At 28.6% G+C, this 21,462-nt stretch overlaps 1 protein-coding gene across 3 annotated transcripts; it reads right to left on the bottom strand.

Annotated features, from left to right (window-relative positions):
* Positions 1–1,333: 1,333 nt before the first annotated feature.
* On the bottom strand, positions 1,334–19,600 carry LOC122849747. 3 transcript variants are annotated; one of them, XM_044148556.1, is made up of 6 exons: positions 18,980–19,535; positions 17,775–17,991; positions 2,950–3,206; positions 2,769–2,832; positions 2,419–2,667; positions 1,334–2,335 (listed from the first exon to the last, which is right to left on the bottom strand). In XM_044148556.1, exons 2-6 carry the CDS (start codon positions 17,979–17,981, stop codon positions 1,931–1,933), a joined length of 1,182 nt encoding a protein of 393 aa, XP_044004491.1. In that variant the 5' UTR covers positions 17,982–17,991; positions 18,980–19,535; the 3' UTR covers positions 1,334–1,930. The 3 variants fall into 3 exon arrangements, with proteins under 3 accessions (XP_044004491.1, XP_044004506.1, XP_044004499.1); XM_044148571.1 differs by having other exon boundaries at positions 1,825–2,335; positions 19,503–19,600; XM_044148564.1 differs by having other exon boundaries at positions 1,825–2,335; positions 19,245–19,535.
* Between the last annotated feature and the right edge of the window lie 1,862 nt (positions 19,601–21,462).

Raw genomic sequence — 21,462 nt, 5'->3', positions numbered from 1 at the left:
AAAATAGAATACACCAGCACCAACTGTAAGGAGATGGTCAGGCAAATGACTGATAGATAAAACCAGATGAATTTGTACTAACTTTTGGCAGCTATGGTAAAACAGGACATACTGCATCATCCAAAAGCTGTGAATACTTTAGCATAGCACTTTTATTACTATACTTATAGTAAATTCGGACAGCGACAAAAGTATGGTTGAATTTACTATACCGTATAGTAATAAAACTATAAATTTTTAGTTACTATACCAGTATAGTAAGTATTACTATACTGGTATAGTATATACATGAAAACGTTAAAAGTACAGTTACTATTACTATATTGTATCAAAAATAATATTACCATACTGTATGGTAAATATTATTAGAAAATATCAATAATTATAAATAATACACCAAGTACAAACAAAACCATAATAATACAAGTCAAGTAATCATTAACTTGACCATAAATGAACTGAAAATAGCTGCAATAAATACAAACTCAATTATAACAAAAGCAAGAAGAATCGAAGAACTTAACTTTACTGAAAAACACCAACACAACTAAACTAAACCAGATCATAAACTAAAATTTAAACTATATGGTATAATAAGAACATGATAGAATTAGAACAGACAGTAATAAATATTTATCTTCACAATTTAAAGAAACAGAAGAATGCTTAGCATCTCACCAAATAATAAACCCCTGTAAATAATTCCCCACTTATATTATCATATTCATTAACATCTTTCTCTATCGATCAGTCTCTTGAGGCGCGCATTTCAGAAAATAAGAAATACCTGCTCTCTACACATCTCTCTTTTCTCTACGAGAAAAAAAGAGAAGTAATAAATATATAATAATTTTTTTTTTAATTTTTTGATCAAGTTTTAATCCAGTGACTTGAATAAGAATGGATTTAAAATCAATATTGATCGAAACTTGATTAAAATTACCACTCCGGCTATTGTTAATTCTTTTTTAAGTCGTAGCTTGAAATATTCAGCAGTTTTGTTTAATTTTTGGAAAAAAAATTACATTTTCTCCAAAAATTCCTAAGATTTAAATACGATTCTTCAGGAAATCGAAGGCGAGTCAAGAACGATATGGTGACGAGTGTACTATATCTAATGTATATTTGAGCAATGTACATTCAACAACTCACAATGATTCATGTTATTTTAAAGTTGACTCATCCTAATGTGGCGTGTAATTTACATAATCAATGACTCTTTAGTTCACATAATACAACTCAGTGATGAGATTTTTGATGAAGTACATAAATAAAATGAAAGAGATATCCAAAATAATTTAATCATGTACAATAAAATAAATTCAATGTTAAATTACAATTACGATAACACATATTTTATTATAAGTCAAATGAAAAAAGTTTTTTTTTTTTCCATTACAATATATAGTATAAATCATCAATAAATTACGTTAATTATATGCGACAAAAGTTTCAATATATATACATTCAAAGGTAATATTTAATAGTAATGTAAAACGCAATATAATTTTTATTCATTAACTTTTTGTGTTTTTTTTCTTGACATTTTTTTTTTATCCTACCTTTGGTATATTTTATTTTTATTCTTATAATACTAACGACGTAGTTTTTTCTTTGTATCAACTTTAATTTGGATTTTTTCAATATGTATAATGTTATGTCTTTATTAATATTACTCAATAAATTGATCTAGTACATAAATTCATATCTCTTCTCTTTATAAATGTTAAAAATAAAACCATAACCACTATGTTTTAATCTAATTTTTGTGTTTACTATAAAAAATTAACAAAACATTTTTTTTTTAAATAATTGGTTCAAGAGTTTTCCAAATATATAAATAAATAAAAAATTTTAAGGAATAAAATTGTAAATCAAAGCAGAGGCTTTTTTCAAATTTTTTCAAAATAAATACAATAATAAGTTAATCTCACATGTACAAGTAATTGTCATAATCCATGTATCTAGATGTCGTTAAATTTTTTGTCGACGTGAGTGGTGTTGATGGTAAACTTTGTGGTGATAAATTTGATAATTTTGTAATACGTTTAGAATCTGGTTTCATAAATTCTCGCTTTGTTATTCCGGATTTTTCAATGTTTTGACTTAAATTCAAATTATGATTATGTCGATTATTATTATTATTATTACAATTATTATTTTTATGACATTGACGTAGCAGCATGCAGTGCGAATTATTATTGGTCACAGTGATTGATGGCATTTGTTTTCCATCATTAATTGTTTGTTGTGACAAGTGATGAAGTCGATGACTGTTGTGCAAATGAAGTCGGGAGATTGCTGCACTTATCGTTGACTCTGATGCCCACATACTCTGCAATAACAAAATTATTATAAAAAATTAAATGACAATGAAAAAAGAGAAAATAGATGTAAAATTATCAAGAGAATAATAACCTTTCGTCTGTGTGGGTCGTAGTCAGGATTGCGTCTGATGCGGAGGTGTCTATCTATACTTGTCCATTTTTGCGTAACTTTTAATGGTGAATCGTCAGGATGTAATTTTCTTTGATATTCTTCTCCTTCACAAACTTCATAAAGTGAAAATTGTTCAACTCGTTCAGATGAGTTATAACAATTTAATAACATTTGAATTAATTCATCAACAGTTGTACGTTCTGACACCAATAGACTTTTGTATTTCGACTGTAATTTTAAAATAATGACATTAAATTTTTCAAATTATGTCAATAAATGTTGTATTATTTTTTTTAAATTATAGAAATATATAATTAAACTATACTTACACCAGACATTAAAGCACAATCATATATTTTCACAAGCCCACCACGTTTTGTTTGCAGTGAAAATCTGCAATATCAGAAAAAAAATAAAAAAAACGTTAGTCAACAAACAATTGTAATTGGAGCAACTGTTGTATTATAAAAAAAAAAAAAATGTTTGTTAGTTATATTCATTTATATATACCTAGAATCACCACGAGGATGACACGATTGTAAAATTGCTGGTCTAGCATCATCATCAAGTGGCAGTATTGTCCTGACGTTTGCTCTTCTCACGGTAACTTCCATCGTTAAATAAAATAGTCTTGGGTCCCGATGTCTCATTCGATATTTATTTAACAAATTTTGTACAATTTCATGGCATGTCGTTTGATAAGTTATTGGCAATGTTTTGTATTCGATATCAGATCTCAAACAATTTGCATATACCTTTATCGTTGTCTGCAAAATATAAAAAAGAAAAATTAGTTATCATATCAATTTTTTTATTTGTACCCTGTTGCAAATAATTTCTCCGATTTACTTTGTTTTGTGTTTTTCTTTGGTTGAAAAATTATTTTCACCATGGTAAAAATAAAATAGAATTATTTATATAATAAAATCTTGTCAACGACGTTCGAAGATGAAAGGTTCAATTCGAAGCACGTGTATAAAAATAAAAATTATTATTTGACAAAAAAAAAGAAAGAAACATATTTCAAAGATCAAGAGACGAATAGAGAGGATGTTAAAGAAGCCAGATTGTAAAAAGACCTAAGATAGTTGTAGCACGTGCATCCATATCCTTTTTAAGTGTAAAAACTTTCAAAATCTTATGTCGCGTTGTCGTCTCAAGTGTCTTCAACTGATTATTGCAGTGAACGTAATATCTTACACCCGGTCTCTTAAAATACTTGTATTTATATATATATATATACAAGTATATTGATCATATATATTTATATATTATATACCTCTCATTTATATATTACTCTCTATTTTTATGTCAAAGCCTTGTTTTTTTTTCGTTGAAAAACAGATAAAATATATTTACTCATGTTTCGATTCAACCTATTCAAAGTAATTGTCTTGAAAGTTTAAATTTAAAGCAGGTTCATTAAGATTCTTATAATCATTATTATTATAATTTATACTCCATTTCTCAGCTACTCATTGTTCTATAATACATTTATTTGTATTTTTTAAATAGAAGAATAATTTATCATTTTATCAATTAAAATAATTTTAAATATTTATTATTGAATTATTTTATGTTCTATTGTTTAAATACTTTAGAAAAATTATTATCATTATTATTATCGTTATTATTTTTGTTAAAAGAATATAATATTTATAGAATTAATTTCAGTTATTTTGTGTTCGGAATTATGATAAATTTAGGAAAAATATTTTCTATATATAAATATGTACTAAAATGAGGTTGATTATATTGTTAGTTTTCTCATGAATAATAATTAAAAATAAAAAAAACAGTTCGTGTGAACACAAAATTGTTCCCATTATTCTGTATTAAACTAATTATGTCGAAAGATGACTGCGCATTTCAAACCACTTCGTAATGAATTACTAGAATGAAAATTAAAATAAATTTTTTTGGGAAAATGTTTGTTTTTTTGTCCTTCGTGATTAAATTCCAGAAATATCTGTTGAAAATTTAAATAACTTAACGAAAGACAAGTTACTACACTAAATAATAATGTTTATTCTACATCTTCCTTAAAAAAACGAAGTCTGTATAAATAAATTAAAGTTCAATAAGTTTAATAATATGTAATATTTATTATTATTATACTAATAATAATAAATTTAAATTTTGGTGTCTCGTATCGTTATGAGAAATTAAAAAGTCTGGATATATTATAATCGTGTTTGTCTCATGTCAAATTACTGATGAGTAGACAAAACAAAACGACTAATCAATTTCAAAGATGTCTGAATAAAATTTAAATTGAATATGTTTATTCAATTGTTATCACACTCCAGGTTTATAAAAACAATCAAAAAAATTTTGTTTAAATGAATAAAATATATACGTGTTTTATATAAAAATTAAAACTGGAAAAAAAAATTAAATAAAATTATAGACATTGTAAAAATTATAAAAAAATAAAAATTCAAGTAATTAAAATTAAAATAAACAAATAACACGATAATGAATAATTAAGATATTATTTGTATAAAAAATATAACTTTCAAATTCGTGACTATGTAATTATTTTTTTTATTATTATATTCCCAGATGAGACATCTTGTTATCTTCCAACAAATTTTATTCTTTTAGTCAAGACAATAGTTTTAATCGTCATATATACAGATAAAAACATTTGTGGCTCTGTTGTTACCCACATAAACTAGCATGTACATACATATATATATATATATATATATGAAAGCCTGGGAGGTAGTTGAGAATTATCAGTGTTTCCGGCACTGTATATATAGCTGCCATAATGTTTGAATTATTTTCGCACGAAATTTCCTTGAAACAATACAAAAAAAAAAAAAAAAACAAAGAATTGAAAGCAAATACACAGCTAAGACTTATTCTGAACTTTGCATTGCTTTGCATCTTTGCATCATATACAATTTGACAACTGTAATTAATTTAATTTTATTATTTATTATTTTTTTTTATTATGTATACGGAGTAATCAAATGCTTTCATCGTATATATATACGGAGAGAATTTTTTTGTGAACATATACAGGGTAACCACGAAAGGTGAGATTGGAGTGACAAACCCGGCAGTTATTTCCTGATTTTTCGAAACAATATACACAGTTTGTAATTCTATTTACGTTGTGACTCAATAAAATCCATTCTCTTATTTATTTACTATGGTTTTATAGATAATTTGATTGCAGACTGAGATATTTACGGTAAACTTACTTATTTCATACTTGACATGAGAGTTATCATTGAACCGATTTATTTTTACCATGTGGTTCGTAATTTATTTCTTAAAGACCCTTATATCTCTAAAAAGTATCCCGTAAATATTACGGGACACTTGTTTAATGTAAATTGAAACAAATATCATTTTTGTTTTTACAGTACTGTGTTACCATATCAAATTAAATCGATGTAACTCACCACATAATTTCTCTATGGCTACATTGATTCCTTAGCTATATAGTTTGCTAATAGTATTTTGATTTGTTAATTAAATTAATCACAAGCAAGCTTGTAATTTATTTTTATAAATCAAAATATCGAGGAAAAGATATAGTCAAAGAATTGATGTAACCCGAAAAAACAATTTGACCGTAGATATATATGATTTCAAGATTACATATTTTCCTTAACTATAGTTTTTTCCTTTCATTTCTATTCAATAAAATAAATGACACTAATTTGGATCAACTTGTAACTGAAATGATATTTTTTTTCCGAGTTCTTAATTTATAAAATTGGTCCTGCGTGTTAAAGCATGAGTTCTAAATTTAGGCTGCAGTCTGGTCGTTTCAGAAGTTGCAGGCTCGAATCCCCGTTGGGACATGAAATTTAACAATAAAATTTAAGTAAAAAACAAAAATTAAATAATGACATTCAATGATCATAAATAAATAAAATATAATCAGATTATATGTATATATTTATTTTGATACCGTCTCTCGATCCCGTCTCTCGATGTCATCACGATTGGCCAACATAAAATTTATCGATGTAAATTCTATTTTTATTTGTCTTCCTGTTTTTTCAACCTATTATTCACAATTTTTTTTTTTTTTTTTTTCGTTATTTATTTTATTATTTTCACGCATAATATATATAACTTTTAGTAAAAATAAAAATTCCAACATATATCTGGATTAGTTATAAAAATAAAAAAGTTTTAGAATAAAAAAAAATTGAAATATATTTTGAAAATAAAAAAAAAACAATGATAACAGAAAGGGTCTTTTCTTAAAAAAAAAAATAAAGTATTTTGCCACATGTGCATTTTTTAAGTATATTTAAAAAAAAGTCAGACCCATATAATAAAATACAGGGGGATAAGTATATATGGTTTTAAAAAATGATGGGTGTATGAAGTTTACTATTACAGTTGAATGAAGAGAAACACCTTTTGTTTTTCCTCTATATAATATCGAATGTACATCCTGTCGTCTTTGGGGCCTCATCTTGGTGCTCTTGGCACGTGCTCACGATTTTAAAATTTGTAAGAGTAGAGAGGAAATGATGACAGATGTTGTTGAAAATATATCCGAAGCCTCTTGGTACAATATGTGCTATAATGATCCACTAGACAAACCAAGACAATATCAACCCCTTATATATCCAAAATAAAAAACTTATGTCCATAGTTCCACCATTTGTTAAATTGAACAAAATTTTTTATGTCTTTTCCAAACTTCTGTCTTTAAACCCTATAAAGGCTTTTCAAAAAAAAATTTCAATTAGAGTGTTTCAAGAAAAGCCCATTAAAATACAAAATAAAAAAAAAAGGCTGATAAAGAACGGGTTAGACTATATTGATAACATGAAAATTGAAAATTTTCACTACTCTGGTGGGATGACGTGTTTAAACTGTATAAAAAAAATGAGTCAAATTTTTTTTCAAAATCGACTTGAAATAATCACTAAATACTTTTCATATTTTTTTAATATTTAAAAATGAACTCTAACCTCAAATTAAAAAAATAATAATCAATCAGTGCCTACATTTTTTAAGCCTACCTTTAAGTTTTTACATGGGTAGTCATGTGATATGATACTTGAGAATGAGTTATACCTCACTAGTACGCATGCTCACTGCAAAAAAATGATGAAAAAAAAGTCATTGTTTAAATCTTTATTCATTGTTTAATTAATTAACTAAAAAACCCGTATTATAATCAAAAAATTCTTTAGGAAATTTCCTATAAGTTATTTAGACAAAGAAACACATTGAATGATTTCATTTTGGTTATTTTTATTTTATAAATTACACTGTTAAAAATAAACCTAAATTTCATGTACATTTTAAGTACGTTATGCACTAAAATTCTAATATCGAACATTAAATTTCAAAATTGGGTACTGTAATTTTGTCTTGTGCTGTAATTGTCAAGTAAAATTCTAGCATTTTACATAAAAATTATTGTACAGTAGCAGAAATTTTATTTGTTAAAATTCTTTAATCTTTCAACAAAAAAAACTTCAATTTACAAGTCACCCCGATGGTGCAGCAGTAGAGCGTTAGTTAGTTAGGCATGTAGGTTCGAGTGCCCTTAGAGTCTTTTCGATAAATTTAGTAAGTTACAAAAGTGGTTATGTAAAATTTAAAAATGATTTTGTTAATAAAAAATTAATCCCTCTACGAATTTTGTGCAGTGAATTTCAGACTGACATTTTTAACAGTATACTCAATTGCTGATTATGAGAAAAGATTTATTATAGAAAATTTCGAGTACGGCTCTAGTTGTAGATTTTATCACGGAGAATCCTTTCAGACAAACTGGTGAGAAACGGATCACCCGAGTGGAAATTGAATCCGGCTTAGCCGGATCCTGATCCGAATCGGATCCAGTATGGCTAAGGTAATCCGGATCCGGGTTTCCTGACCCTTTTCGGATCCGTTATGGCTAAAACTAACCGGATCCGGCTTTCTTTACTCTTTCCGGATCTGAATCGGATCCAGATTGCCGGACTTTAATCGGACTTTATTTTTTTTTTCAAAGTTATCTCCGGGTTAAGTCAGGTTTGGCTAAGGCTAACCGGATCCAATTTTCCTTACTCTATCCTGATCTGAATCGGATCCGGATTGCCGGAGTTTAATCGGACCCCAGGTAGGAGTAAACGATTGTGCCAGGCCTGGCACAAGGGTTACATGCTTGTGTCTAGCTTGTGCTACAAGCTTGTGCCAAGGTTGTTAAGTGATTGGAAATGTGCCTATGTTACAAGCTTGATGACAAGCCTTGTGCCAAGGCTCGTGTCCCAGCCTCGTGTCAAGACTCGTATTCCAGCCTTGTGCCAAGGCTTGTGCCTCGGGCTTGACTCAAGCTTCCAAAAACAATTTTTAAAAAAATATAAATAAATTATTATGGTTAATCTATTATTATTGTTAATTTAATAATTCCGACATTGTTATTTTTTAATTCAGACAATTCTATTAAACGATAATAATCAAACGAAAAACTAGGGACGCGACGCGGGATCGATCCGGGGCCTCTCACGTGGAAGTCCAATGCACTATCATGTCGACCATCGGGGTATTGATAAAAGTGGTCGTCAAAATTTTTTATATAAATAAATTCTATTGAGACTAAACACACAGTCCTCGCGAATGCCTCACACAATAGTCGAAGCCTGATAATTTTTATTTGAAATTTATATTAAATTTATATATCTAATTAGTATAATTTTTTTTTTTTGAGTTAAATATATGCATAAGTCGAGTCTCGTGTCGGGCTTGGTGAAACAATGGGCACCAGCTTGAAACAAAGCTGTATTACGAGGCTCGTGTGAGGGCGGGAAAAATCAAGAGGACAGTCTTGTGTCGAGCCTGGATTAACAAGGCTTGTCTAGTGACTGGAAAAACAGGCTTGACACAACCTTGAAATTTTTAATCTTGTGTGAGGCTTGGAACTAACGATTAACACAGGCTTGGTACCCTGACACAAGTCTTGTGCAATGACTGTAAATACAGGCTTGACACGAGCTTGGAGTTTTTAACCTTGTGTGAGGCTTGGAATTAACGATTGACAAATGCTTGTTACAAGCCTGGACTAACAAGTCTTGTGCATCGACTATAAATACAGGCTCGACACAATCTTGGAAATTTCAACCTTGTTTAAGGCTTGGAATTACCGATTGACACAGGCTTGGTACAAGCCTAGATTAACAAGTGTTCCGGGTCGAACCACATGTCTGTCGGTCCCAGACTGACCAGATTTTTATTCTTTTTATTTTTTAAACAAAATACAATAAGTTGATAAGTTTTAAACATTACTCTGTTTTTTATGGCTAGATCACGAGATCATACAATTTCAAATAACATATGACTAACAATTTTGGTTTATATTTTTTCTAAAATATTTTAAACAACGATTTAATTTATGTACTTTTTAATAGCTTTTTACAAACTCGAATATTCCCACACATGGTCAACTCATGCATAGATTTTTTGAGTAAAAATCACGTAACAAATAAAACCATAAACTCAAGTTTCTCTTTGGTACTATTATAACATATTTTTTAAAACATTATTTGTCAAGAATTAGAGAAAATCTCACATCTGTCAAACAACTGCACTAACGTATTTTCGATACACAGAATGATCGTAAAATCGACAATAAAAAAGTAAATTTATAACTTTTTAAAATAAACTAAATTTATGAAAACGTCTTGGACTTTCCGGTCGTAAAATCTATATTTTTTGTTTACACATGGTATTTTTATGTCACCTTTGGACACACAAGGCCCAATTTTATGTCTAAAATCCCACCACCTACTAAATTCCTAGTTTTACCCCTCTCTTGAACTAATTTTGACCAATTAAACTAATTTTTAACTAAGTATACACCCATTTTTTGGACTTAACAATTTTCAACAAACTGAGAAATCAGTTGCTCTTCAACACTCGTTTACGTAACATCTCTAATTAATATTGATTCGCGTACAACGGGATTTCTTTATACTTACAATATAAAATAGTAGTGTCTGTCCATGACAACACTTTTTAGAGTCAACTCAATATACAATATACAATACAATTAATTATAATTTTAGTGAAATAATAAAGTGAATATATTAATAGAATTTAAGCCACAGTGTTTGGATTTATTTAAAGTGTTATTCCTATTATTTCAATTTACAACCTATCCTCCACATCCTTTGATAGCCCTGTATCAAACATAAGGCCTTACAACCCTTGTGAAATTATCGTGGTATATTTGGATACGTGGTGCGATACAACAAGTCTTGTGCAATGACTGGAAAAATTCTCTGTGCCAAGCTAGGCACATTCTAGTCCACCAAGGCTAGGAAACACAAGCTTGTAACAAGCCTGGCACGGCCGTTCACCCGTGTGGGATCCTACCTGGGACCTTATTTTTTTTTTTTCAAAGTTATCTCCGGGTTTGGTCAGGTTTGGCTGAGGCTAACCGGATCTGGTTTTTACTGATTTGAAACGGATCCAACTTAGAAGTATTTGAAAAAAAAAAAAAAAAAAAAATTAATTTCAGAATGTCATTTTGTTTTTTGATAATAATAAATACATTGTTGCATATATATCTATAGTATTAATCATATCAAGTTTTTCTATTGTAATTTTGAAATAACTTTCTACACTTGTACCCGAGTGGAAATTTAGTTAAGGTTCTGATCAGAACCGGATCAGGGAACCTGATTTCAAATCAGGACCGGATCAGGAATCCTGTTCAGGAACGGATCAGAATGTAACGCTCTTTTTTAGGATTCTGATCAGAACCGGATCAGGAAACCTGGCCAGATTGTAGGGTTAGAGCCAGGATACCTGAACAGGAATGGATCAGGATTCCTGACTAGAATATAACCAGGAATCCTGTTCAGGAACGGATCAGAATGTAACGCTTTTTTTTAGGATTCTGATCAGAATCGGATCAGGAAACCTGACCAGGATACCTGATCAGGAATGGAACAGGATTCCTGATCTGAAATCGATCAAGTAATTTTAAAAAAAAAATTGTTTTTTATTAATTGATGTTTTGTAACTAATTTACTATAGCAATGTTATTGATGAAACAGATTGAACGATAAGATTGTATATACCTAACATAACTTAAATTACCTAACCACTAGCGGGACGCGAACTCGGAACTTTCAGATTACAACTACGGGCCTTAACACGCGCGGCCATGCCGTCTATCGATGATCTGATGTGATTTTTTGCTTTCATAAATTACATCAGCTAAAAAAAACTTGAATTAGAATTTGCGACGTTAATTTAACGTAAAAATAAAATATAACAATTTGTTAAATTGTCCCTTGTCATTTTGTTTTAGAATTAAAATTATAATAATAAATAAATATTTATTATAATAATAAATATTTTTCCTGATAATATTCTGGTCAGAATCTGTTCAGGAAACCTTATTCAGGATACGTTCAGGTTTCCTGTTCCTTCCCTGAACAGGAAAACTGAATAAAAAAAATTAAATTATTTGATAAATTTTTCCTAATAATATCCTGGTCAGAATCTGTTCAGGAAACCTTATTCAGGTAACGTTCAGGTTTCCTGTTCCTATTCTGAACAGGAAAACTGAATAAAAAAAATTAATTTATTTGATAAATTTTTCCTGATAGTATCCTGGTCAGAATCTGTTCAGGAAACCTTATTCAGGTAACGTTCAGGTTTCCTGTTCCTTTCCTGAACAGGAAAACTGAATAAAAAAAATTAAATTATTTGATAAATTTTTCCTGATAATATCCTGGTCAGAATCTGTTCAGGAAACCTTATTCAGGATACGTTCAGGTTTCCTGTTCCTTTCCTGAACAGGAAAACTGAATAAAAAAAATTAAATTATTTGATAAATTTTTCCTGATAATATCCTGGTCAGAATCTGTTCAGGAAACCTTATTCAGGATACGTTCAGGTTTCCTGTTCCTTTCCTGAACAGGAAAACTGAATAAAAAAAATTAATTTATTTGATAAATTTTTCCTGATAATATCCTGGTCAGAATCTGTTCAGGAAACCTTATTCAGGATACGTCAAGGTTTCCTGTTCTTTTCCTGAACAGGATTGAATAAGGTTACCTGACTTAAGGAAATCGTAAGGCGTCCTGACCAGGTTCGGGTCAGGAATGAGTCAGGTTCCCTGAATAAGGAATCCTGATCCGTTTCTGATCAGGGTTTGAGGTCAAATAGGGCATCCTGAAAATTTTTCCACTCGGGTAAAGGACTTTTGATTTCATCGATTCCATGTACGCCGCCGTGGTCAATAGGATAGAGTTGCCGACTTTGAACAGAATAGCCCAGAGATCGATCTCCGCAAAATCCGGAATTTTAGTTTAGTTTAGGTTGAATTTTCTAAGATAAAAATATTGTTAATAATGATATGCAATCGATTGTTAAAAGAAATAATTGAAAAAAGCAAATATATATATATTTTTTTTTTTTAAGTCAAAATTTTTTTAAAACAAAATTCGGGTCCGGTATAAATATAAATTCGGATCCAGTTTAAGCATAAAATCGGATCTGATTTGGATGTAAAATCGGATCCAATTTAAATGTAATTTCGGATACATAATTTGGTATCCGATTTAGCCACGGTGTCCTTATTGTAACTGGATCCGATCCGGAGCCTAGCCGGCGTTACATTTTCAGTCCGAATCGGATCCGGCCAGCCTGATCCGATTCGGATATGTAATCAGGTAAACCGGATCCGACCTGGATCCGAATCGGACTGAAATTTACACTCGGGTACTATGTAACGCTTAATTTTAAGAGCCTGATCCGAATCGTGTCAGGATACTTGACCAGATTGTTAGGTTAGAATAAGTATACCTGGTCAGGAACAGATCAGGAAACCTGAACCAAAAATGATTAATGAAAAATATTATAAATAAATTGAAGAGAAAAGTTATTCTTATTTCGTTGTTTGTTTATTAATTTATTTATTCATTGAATCAATGCAAAATGATGAAGGAAATATTGTTTAACTAAACGACTTAAATTATTACCGCAAGCGGGCCGCGATCCCTCGACTTTCCGATTACTACTGACGGGCTTTAGTACGTTTGGCAACTCGACTATCGATGATTGGTATGATTTTTTCGCATGCATGCATAAACTACGTTAGTTAAAAGGGACATTAAGTTCTCAAAACTTCTGATTATAACGTTAAAAGTGTTTCTACCCGAATCAAAAAAAAAAAAAATATATACCAAGTTATTGAATTGTTGATTTTTAACTTTTTTTATTTTTTTAAACAGTTATATAGTTAATAATTATTTAGAATAATAATAATAATATGATTTCACAAAAATAAATTTATATTATAGTTAACTTGAAAAAAAAAAGATTCATTTGATAAATTTATCCTGATGGTAATTCGTATTCTGGTCAGGATTGGATCCGGATACTCTGTTCAGTATGTATTGAGGTTTAACTAATGATATCGTAAACAGGAAATCTTACTGAAATATATATAATTCAAAATAACTTATTATGATAGGGCCCTGGTCAGGATGAGTTAGGAGATCCTAATCCTTTCCTGCAATATAAAATTTTTAAAATAATTTATCCTGATGGGATTCTGGTCAGACAACCATTATATTCAGGATAAATCAAGGCATACTGATCTTTTTCTGTTCATGTTGGAGTCAGGCAATCCTATTCAGGATAAGTTAAAGTATCTTGATCTATTTGGATCAAGACTCTTGAAATAAGACAACCTGATCCGTTGACCGTTTCAGATGCGAGGATCAGGTGTCAAATAGGGAAATCTGAACATTTTTCTACTCGGGAGATTCTTCAGCTAAAACCTCCTTCAAAAAATCAGACTTTAAATTATGTAAGCAAAAACAAAAAGTTTCAATTATTGGTAATATAAGAATTCAGTAAAATATTTTAACCAGGGTTATAATTATTAATTTGACATTTTTACATAACCAGGAGTATATTTTTTTATCCAAAAAATAATCATCAATATCGTGTATTTAGAGAAATCGCTTAAGAACACTCTAAAATGGGACACTTTATATATATATCAAGCTGAATATTAATCCTGTGTTTTTTTTAAATGATATTAGAATCACTCATTATTTTATTGTTATTATCATTTTAAATGTGGCATTATAGTATAGTACATCAGTACAAATAAAGCGGATACGACTTGGCTTAATTGCATCTTCCTTTACTTGCTTGGTCTGTGTATGATGGCTATAGTAGTACACAGAGTGTTTCAACTATATAGTAATGCTTACGCCAGTCATATTATTCAGTCAGTCCACTGCGTCACATCAAGCTGATTGTTTTAAATGAGGTACATACAAATATATATATAAACATAAATGACATACATCTACGCATGACTAATTTCAAACTTCCAGAAAGTTTCAGTCTCCCGCACACACTAGCTTTTGTTAATTTCGTTTGTTTTTTTTCAATTTCTTTATTTTCATAGAAAAAGAAGCATTTATTTAAACGCACGAGTCTCTTTTCTGATGCATAAACACATATGAAAAAAACGTGGTTTTAATAACCATGCTGGATTTTACGTTTTTTTTTTCTTAATTTTTATGTCGCCTGATTATGATATGAACACAGCGTAATTTTAATACGTGAGATTACGCGCATCCGGTTGCATTATCGCACACACAGAATTTATAGATGGCCCTAGGGACACCGACATCAAATTACATATATATGAATATATATATAACAGCAGGACCCGCATCACTTGATATACTGCTATCATATATACCAGGATATAACACATGCCCTTTTTTAATCAATTTTTTATATTTATTATTAATTTATCAAGGTTATTTCTGTTGTTGATCGGTTTCTTTTTTTTACTTTTAAATTTTTGTCGCTGCTTTTTATTTATCCCCTGAATTAAGTTAGATGATTCATTGTGATGATTAAATACGTTTTATATTAAACAATCAAAAATTATAATTCGTTATTATTGTATTAAATTTATAAATTAAAAAATATTAATTCAGTGTTTTTGGTGTAGTGTTATAATTTTTTTCCCTTCCATAAAAACAAAAGTGAGCATATTATTTTTAGAATATTCCACCTTTTTTTATATAATTTTTTTTGGGACATAATTGTTAATTTTGTGAACAAAGACGTATATATGATCGTTTAACCCGACAGTTTGATCTCACTTAACCAAATGTCAATAAGTCTCGAATGTTTTTTAAATTGACCTTGAAACACTTGCCAAGAATTAATTCTTATATACTAAGAAAATTAAATATACATTGAACCTAAGGAATGTGTGAAATTATTTCCAGTGAAGCATGTGTCAATTCCTTGACTTTTTTAATATATCATAAAAAAAGTTATTTTATGACTTCTGTTGTTTTTTTTTAGTATTTCCTTTACCATTACAATCACAACTACACTAATATATTGATATATACTGATAATAAAACAGAATATTGAAAATCTTCATCCTGTATTGCGTGATTTGGGATAAAACCAAAAAAAAAATATATTTATGTGAATTCCCAAAAGCTTTCTACCTATAGTCTTTTTATTCATGTATATTGAATTTATGCTCACTTTTTTTCTGTGTCCCAGGCCACGATACTGTACAAAAAATCTCACGCAAACTTTCCTTTACTTTTGTTAAATTTTTTTTTTCTTATTAGCTTTTTTCAGAGTATTTCTATTATTATTCATATCCTTTAAAGATGCGTGTATTTTTTATTGTATATATTTTTGATGAATGAGAATATATGAAGACTAATGAAATTGGCAGAGAAGTGGTAAAAATATATATATAATTGAAGCTTTTTAGTAAGTCCGTTGACTGCGAGAATACTTTTGTATATAGAACCCATATTTATGAAAAGAAAAAAATTTATAAAAAAAGAGTAAAAAAGAAAAAGAAAAGTGGTTCATCTGTTGCTTCTGGTTTTGACGCAATTTTTTAAAGAGGCGGGACCATAATTATGCCAGATGGCTGAACCAGAAAAACTTTTGCGATTGTATATATATATTTCAGTGTTTCAGAATAAAAAAAAAAATTAAATAAATCGAAAAATAAATCGTTTTCATCTAAACTGAAAACGAAGATTAGATAATCCTTTATAACACTGTTTTTTTTGCTATTCATTATATGTAGCTTATTATAAGATGGAAAAATTCCCTGCTGGAAAAACTTGAAAAATCGTTCGTGAAAATATTTTCGTTAAAAAAAAAACTGTTCTTTATCGGAAAAAAATTGAAAAAACGAAATGGAATCATGTAATGTAAAATGTAAGCATATGTGATATGTATAAAAATGGAAACATTTGACCATCATTCTGGTATAGAAAAAAAGAAATATTCAATTCGTATATATGTTTAATGGATTATTTTAATATAGAAAAAATATAGCAATAAAAAAAAATATATATATAATAAAAAAATTGGTATTTTGAACAAGATATATCTCGTATCCGAAAGGATGTTAATGAAGAAAAAAAAAAATTCTGTCACCATATTTAAAAGTAATTTTTTTTTTTAATGCAAGATAATTTTTCATTAAAACGCCCGCACGCGCACGCGAGCTCACAGGATGTGTCTCTCCCAAGATTTCAAGAATCCGACAGCTGGAAACGATCGAAAGGAGAGTTACTCTTGAAGGCCGGAAGTATACAGAGTGGACGAGAAGCTACGGAAGTCAATCGGGTTACCCATAATTGCAACGGGGAAGCATTTGACATGAAAATTCCTTTCGACCCACAAAAAAAATAAAAAAATAAATAAATAAAGGCGAAGAATGAAAAAATCGAAATTAACTTCTATTTTATTTTTATATGAATTAAAAAATTCAATGATAATAATATTAGAGCATATACATGTTAGAAAAAACATATTTTTTTTTGTTATTTTAATGCTGATAATCCCATGTGTGACAGTTTCGGTCCATAAATTTATTTTTTTCTTTTTTTCGCAACTGCAACAAATATATCCAAACTCCCATATTGCTTTGAAACTTTCCCACGCAAAAGATTTGAAAGAATAAATAATATTTTTTTTATTCTCTGATTTTTAAAAATTTATTTTACCAACATTGTTGAGTATAAAACGAGAAAAAACGGCAATGATATAAATATATATATATTCGTAAAGGAAGTAAAATATGATACAAATTGTCGTGAAATGACTGTAAAGAAGATAAAAAATTTGTTTTTTTTTTTTCCATCAAAAATTTATATAATAGAAGGCAAAAAAAATGGAATAAAAAATATAGCTCAATAAATTCGAGAGGAAATGAATAAGAGTGAGTGAGAGAGAAAATAGATGGAAAAAAGAATAAAAAAAGTAGGTAGAAAAAAATAAATAAATAAAAGAAAGATGAAATAGAAAAGAATCAAAGGTACCTGTTGTGGTCCATTGTCAGCAGGTGAAAAGCTTGAGAGGCCATTAAGGGGTGCAAGTGATGCACATGATGATGCCCTCGAGGGCGGTGGTGTGTGAGCTGGAGTTGGACTTCCGCTTTCACAACTGCTTGTATCACCACTACTTGATGCTAGACTCACACTGTCGGATCTCCCTCGCCATGGTGATACTGATACGTGTTTCAGCATTGCTTATCGCCTTCATTCAAGACAACAAGAAAAAAAATTGAAATTCGATAAATACACGGATAAATAAATTATTGAGAGCTCAAAATAACATCATAATAATCATAAATCAATTGATAAATATATTATTTTAATCTTTTGTTTGAGTAAAATTTAATGGATCGTTTTTATATAAAAAAATATAATCGTATATGGGGCAATTCATTTAAAATAAATGGGTATAAAAATTCCCCGATGAGTTTGAGTGTTTTTTTCTACACTTTTAAGTATTGACGAGAAGTAAAAACTTTTATGTAAACAAATTATTGGTTCCTTTCAATTACTCTTTGAATTTATTTGACCAAAAAAAAAAATCTATGTTAGATACAAGAGTATGACTCTAATTTTATGGAAAAAGGTACCTAATTTATTTATAACACTTAATTATTGATAATGTTTATATTCAAAATCTTTTTTTCATTATGTGACCTTGGAATCTGCCAATACACAAATTTCAAATTATTATTTTTATAAAAGTTTAAGAGTTAAAAAAAAAACCGTAATTTTGTTTAGTTTTTGACAATTAAGTTTTTTTTTTATTGTGCGAACAGGATTGAGAAACGAAATAATTATTTTGAATATATGTTATTTGAAAATTCCAAAAATCATTTCTATCAATTTTAAATGAATTTTAAAACCACACAAATCATTTAAAGAAACAATTTTAGATGGATTGCCTCATATATGGGTACGTATGAAATACTAACAAAAGTATAAAATAAAAATACTCAAGATAAATTGTCTCGGCTTAATGCAAATATAAACATTCTATTATAGAATTAAACAGAGAAAAAAAACTAACACGTGACAGACAAAAGGTGTAAAATTAAACATCACACAGTCAGGTATACGTAAAACAATAGAATAATAATAAAAAAAAATTAAATATTCGTGTAGGAACAATCGAAATTCTCTGTCTTGATGAAAAAAAAAACATTCAAATTCAATATTTTATACCATACCTTGGATTTTAATAATTTTCAAAAAATCCTCAATTTATATTAGCAAATTCACACACACAAAAAAAAAAACAAAAAACCAGACACTTAATAACCCTTTTATAGAATTACTTGTATCTTCCCTATACTTAAAAATAATTGTACAGAGAAAAAAAAAAAATGAATAATAACAAACGTTGTCGAGTCACTTTTAACATGCAATTACGACAGCAGAAAATTCCAATTGACACACAATTTTATGAATCAATGATACATAATATTAACTCACAAGGCACTTTGAATTCAAACTGTGTAATGCAAAATTTCACTTGAACATTTTTTTAAAAATTGATATGACTCATATATTTGTTATTCAGATAAAAAAAAGAAAAATATTGTGATGAATATAATTTTACATATTTTATTTGTATTTTTTCATTTATGAATATAAAATAATAAAAACATTATTCATATTTCGTGATAATTGCATCGGCATAAATGATTAACCAAGTTGTTATTAGTAAGAATGAATGATAATGATGCTTACTTTATAAGCGCCAAGGCAGAACTGATGTAGAAAAATTAATATTTGAAACGTAAAGCTGTGCTTGGTGTTGTTTTCATGATTGTAGAACTATGTTTGTGTATTGATGTGTGCATGCGTTGTATCTGTATATATGTGAGTTGAATATATATATTCCCCTCTTCAAAATTTTTGTATGCTTGTATAGAATATCGTTTTGTGTGGCATGGGGATTGTGGGGCCTGCCCACGTCCGGTTTGCTGCTGGATGTTGAGTGTGTATATGGTGCTGATATCGTACTCTTCTCAAAAGACTACAAAACACCATGTAATGCTGGAAGAGACATGACACAACATAATGATTATATAGTTGTGTGTGTTTGTAAATAAAATATATTGGTTGTGGTTTTATTTATATTTTTTAGGTAGGACACTTTAAAAACTTTACAAGCACTTAGCATAGTAGTATTCCGCAAATAATTTTTTTTTATTTAAACAATACTTTTGTTATATATATTAGTTTTTTTTCAATTATTATTCTTATATTTTCCAAATTGTGTGAGAGAGTTTTATCTTATTATACATATTCTATTTTATTATTGTACTCTAGTTTATATTTTTATATAAATTTTTAGTTTTATTAATCTTATTAGAAAAACACATTATTCATTTATTAAATTTTATATATATTATGACCTTGTTATTCATCTAAGAGTTAATTTTAAATTGTAAAATTAAATTTAATGACATGAGGTTAAAAAATTTCTGCTTATAATAAGTCGAAATTAATTTTATTAAGTTAAATTACTTTTTGAGTATTCAATTTAATAAACAAAGATTATTCAATTTTTTCTTGATCTACCTGTAACAGTCAACCAATATTCAATTTAAAGCAAAATTTTTCCTCATTGGAAACGTTGAAATTTTTTTCAATGGTTTTTACTTGTTTTTTGAAAATATGTGGGTTAATTGAAAAATCATTGATAACATCTATCAAGTTTTGATATAATAATAAGTATAATGGACACACATATACTGCTCATTAATGATCATTATATTTGTAGGCATTTTTCGGGTATCATCACTACTGGACTTATACGATAAAATAAATAAATAAATGAATTCTAATTTTTTACACAACAACTTAATTATAGATAGACTAATTCGATTCAACACGATCATATGCCTGATGATACGATAATTTCGTTATACCTGAAATTTGTACTGTATTGCAGCAAAATTGATTTTCGATATAATTATTATAGAAAAACACAAAAAGTAATAAGTAGAAAATAAAATGTAATTTGTAAACACCCATAATTATTAATAATTACATAATACTATTATTTCGTTCTAATATAGTTTTTATTTTTCAACAATATTTAATATTAAATAATTATACATAAATTAATAGTATCGACATTACAAGCAATGCACTTAGAGATATTTGTGTAATTTACTCGGGGAGATCTGGGTAAATTTCCGGGGTGGAAACGTAAAGACATACTCGAGTAGAAATTCAGGTCAGGTTCGGATCAGGCTGTGGTAAAGATACATGAACAAAAATAGATGGTATTTCTGGATCCAAACTTGATCAGGATACATGATTTTTTCAAAAAAAAAAATGAATATTTTCAAATATATTTTTTTCAATTTAAATACATAATTCTTTCATTTTACTGACGTTTAATGAAACATGGATAACCTTTATCAATATACAAACTGAGCTAACCGATAATCTATTTAACTAAGTTTTTAGAGATGCACACGAGACGAGACCAGTCTCGGCACTTTCTTAGAGACTGACAATTTTTCAGACGAGACGAGACCGAGACGATACTAGCATTAGTCCGAGACTTCTCGCGAGAGTTTCACCGTGTCATCAATAATATTAAATTTGGTTTTCTTAATTTTTTTTTTTTTTTTTTTTGTGGTGCCTTTTTTAGTATTAAGTTCTTATACATATTGCGTCTATGTAATAACTA

The sequence above is a fragment of the Aphidius gifuensis genome, linkage group LG1, assembly GCF_014905175.1.
Source record: "Aphidius gifuensis isolate YNYX2018 linkage group LG1, ASM1490517v1, whole genome shotgun sequence".
Lineage (NCBI taxonomy): Eukaryota > Metazoa > Arthropoda > Insecta > Hymenoptera > Braconidae > Aphidius > Aphidius gifuensis.
This window is presented reverse-complemented; position numbering and strand designations above follow the sequence as displayed.

Bases quoted from the DNA above. Each gene is read 5' to 3' on its own strand.
- LOC122849747 (XM_044148571.1), bottom strand. From the start codon at position 17,981: ATGCTGAAACACGTATCAGTATCACCATGGCGAGGGAGATCCGACAGT. The intron at 3,207-17,774 runs GTACCTTTGATT...TATATTTTGCAG, and splicing joins CTGACAATGGACCACAACAG to ACAACGATAAAGGTATATGC. The intron at 2,668-2,768 runs GTAAGTATAGTT...TTAAAATTACAG, and splicing joins ATTGTGCTTTAATGTCTGGT to TCGAAATACAAAAGTCTATT.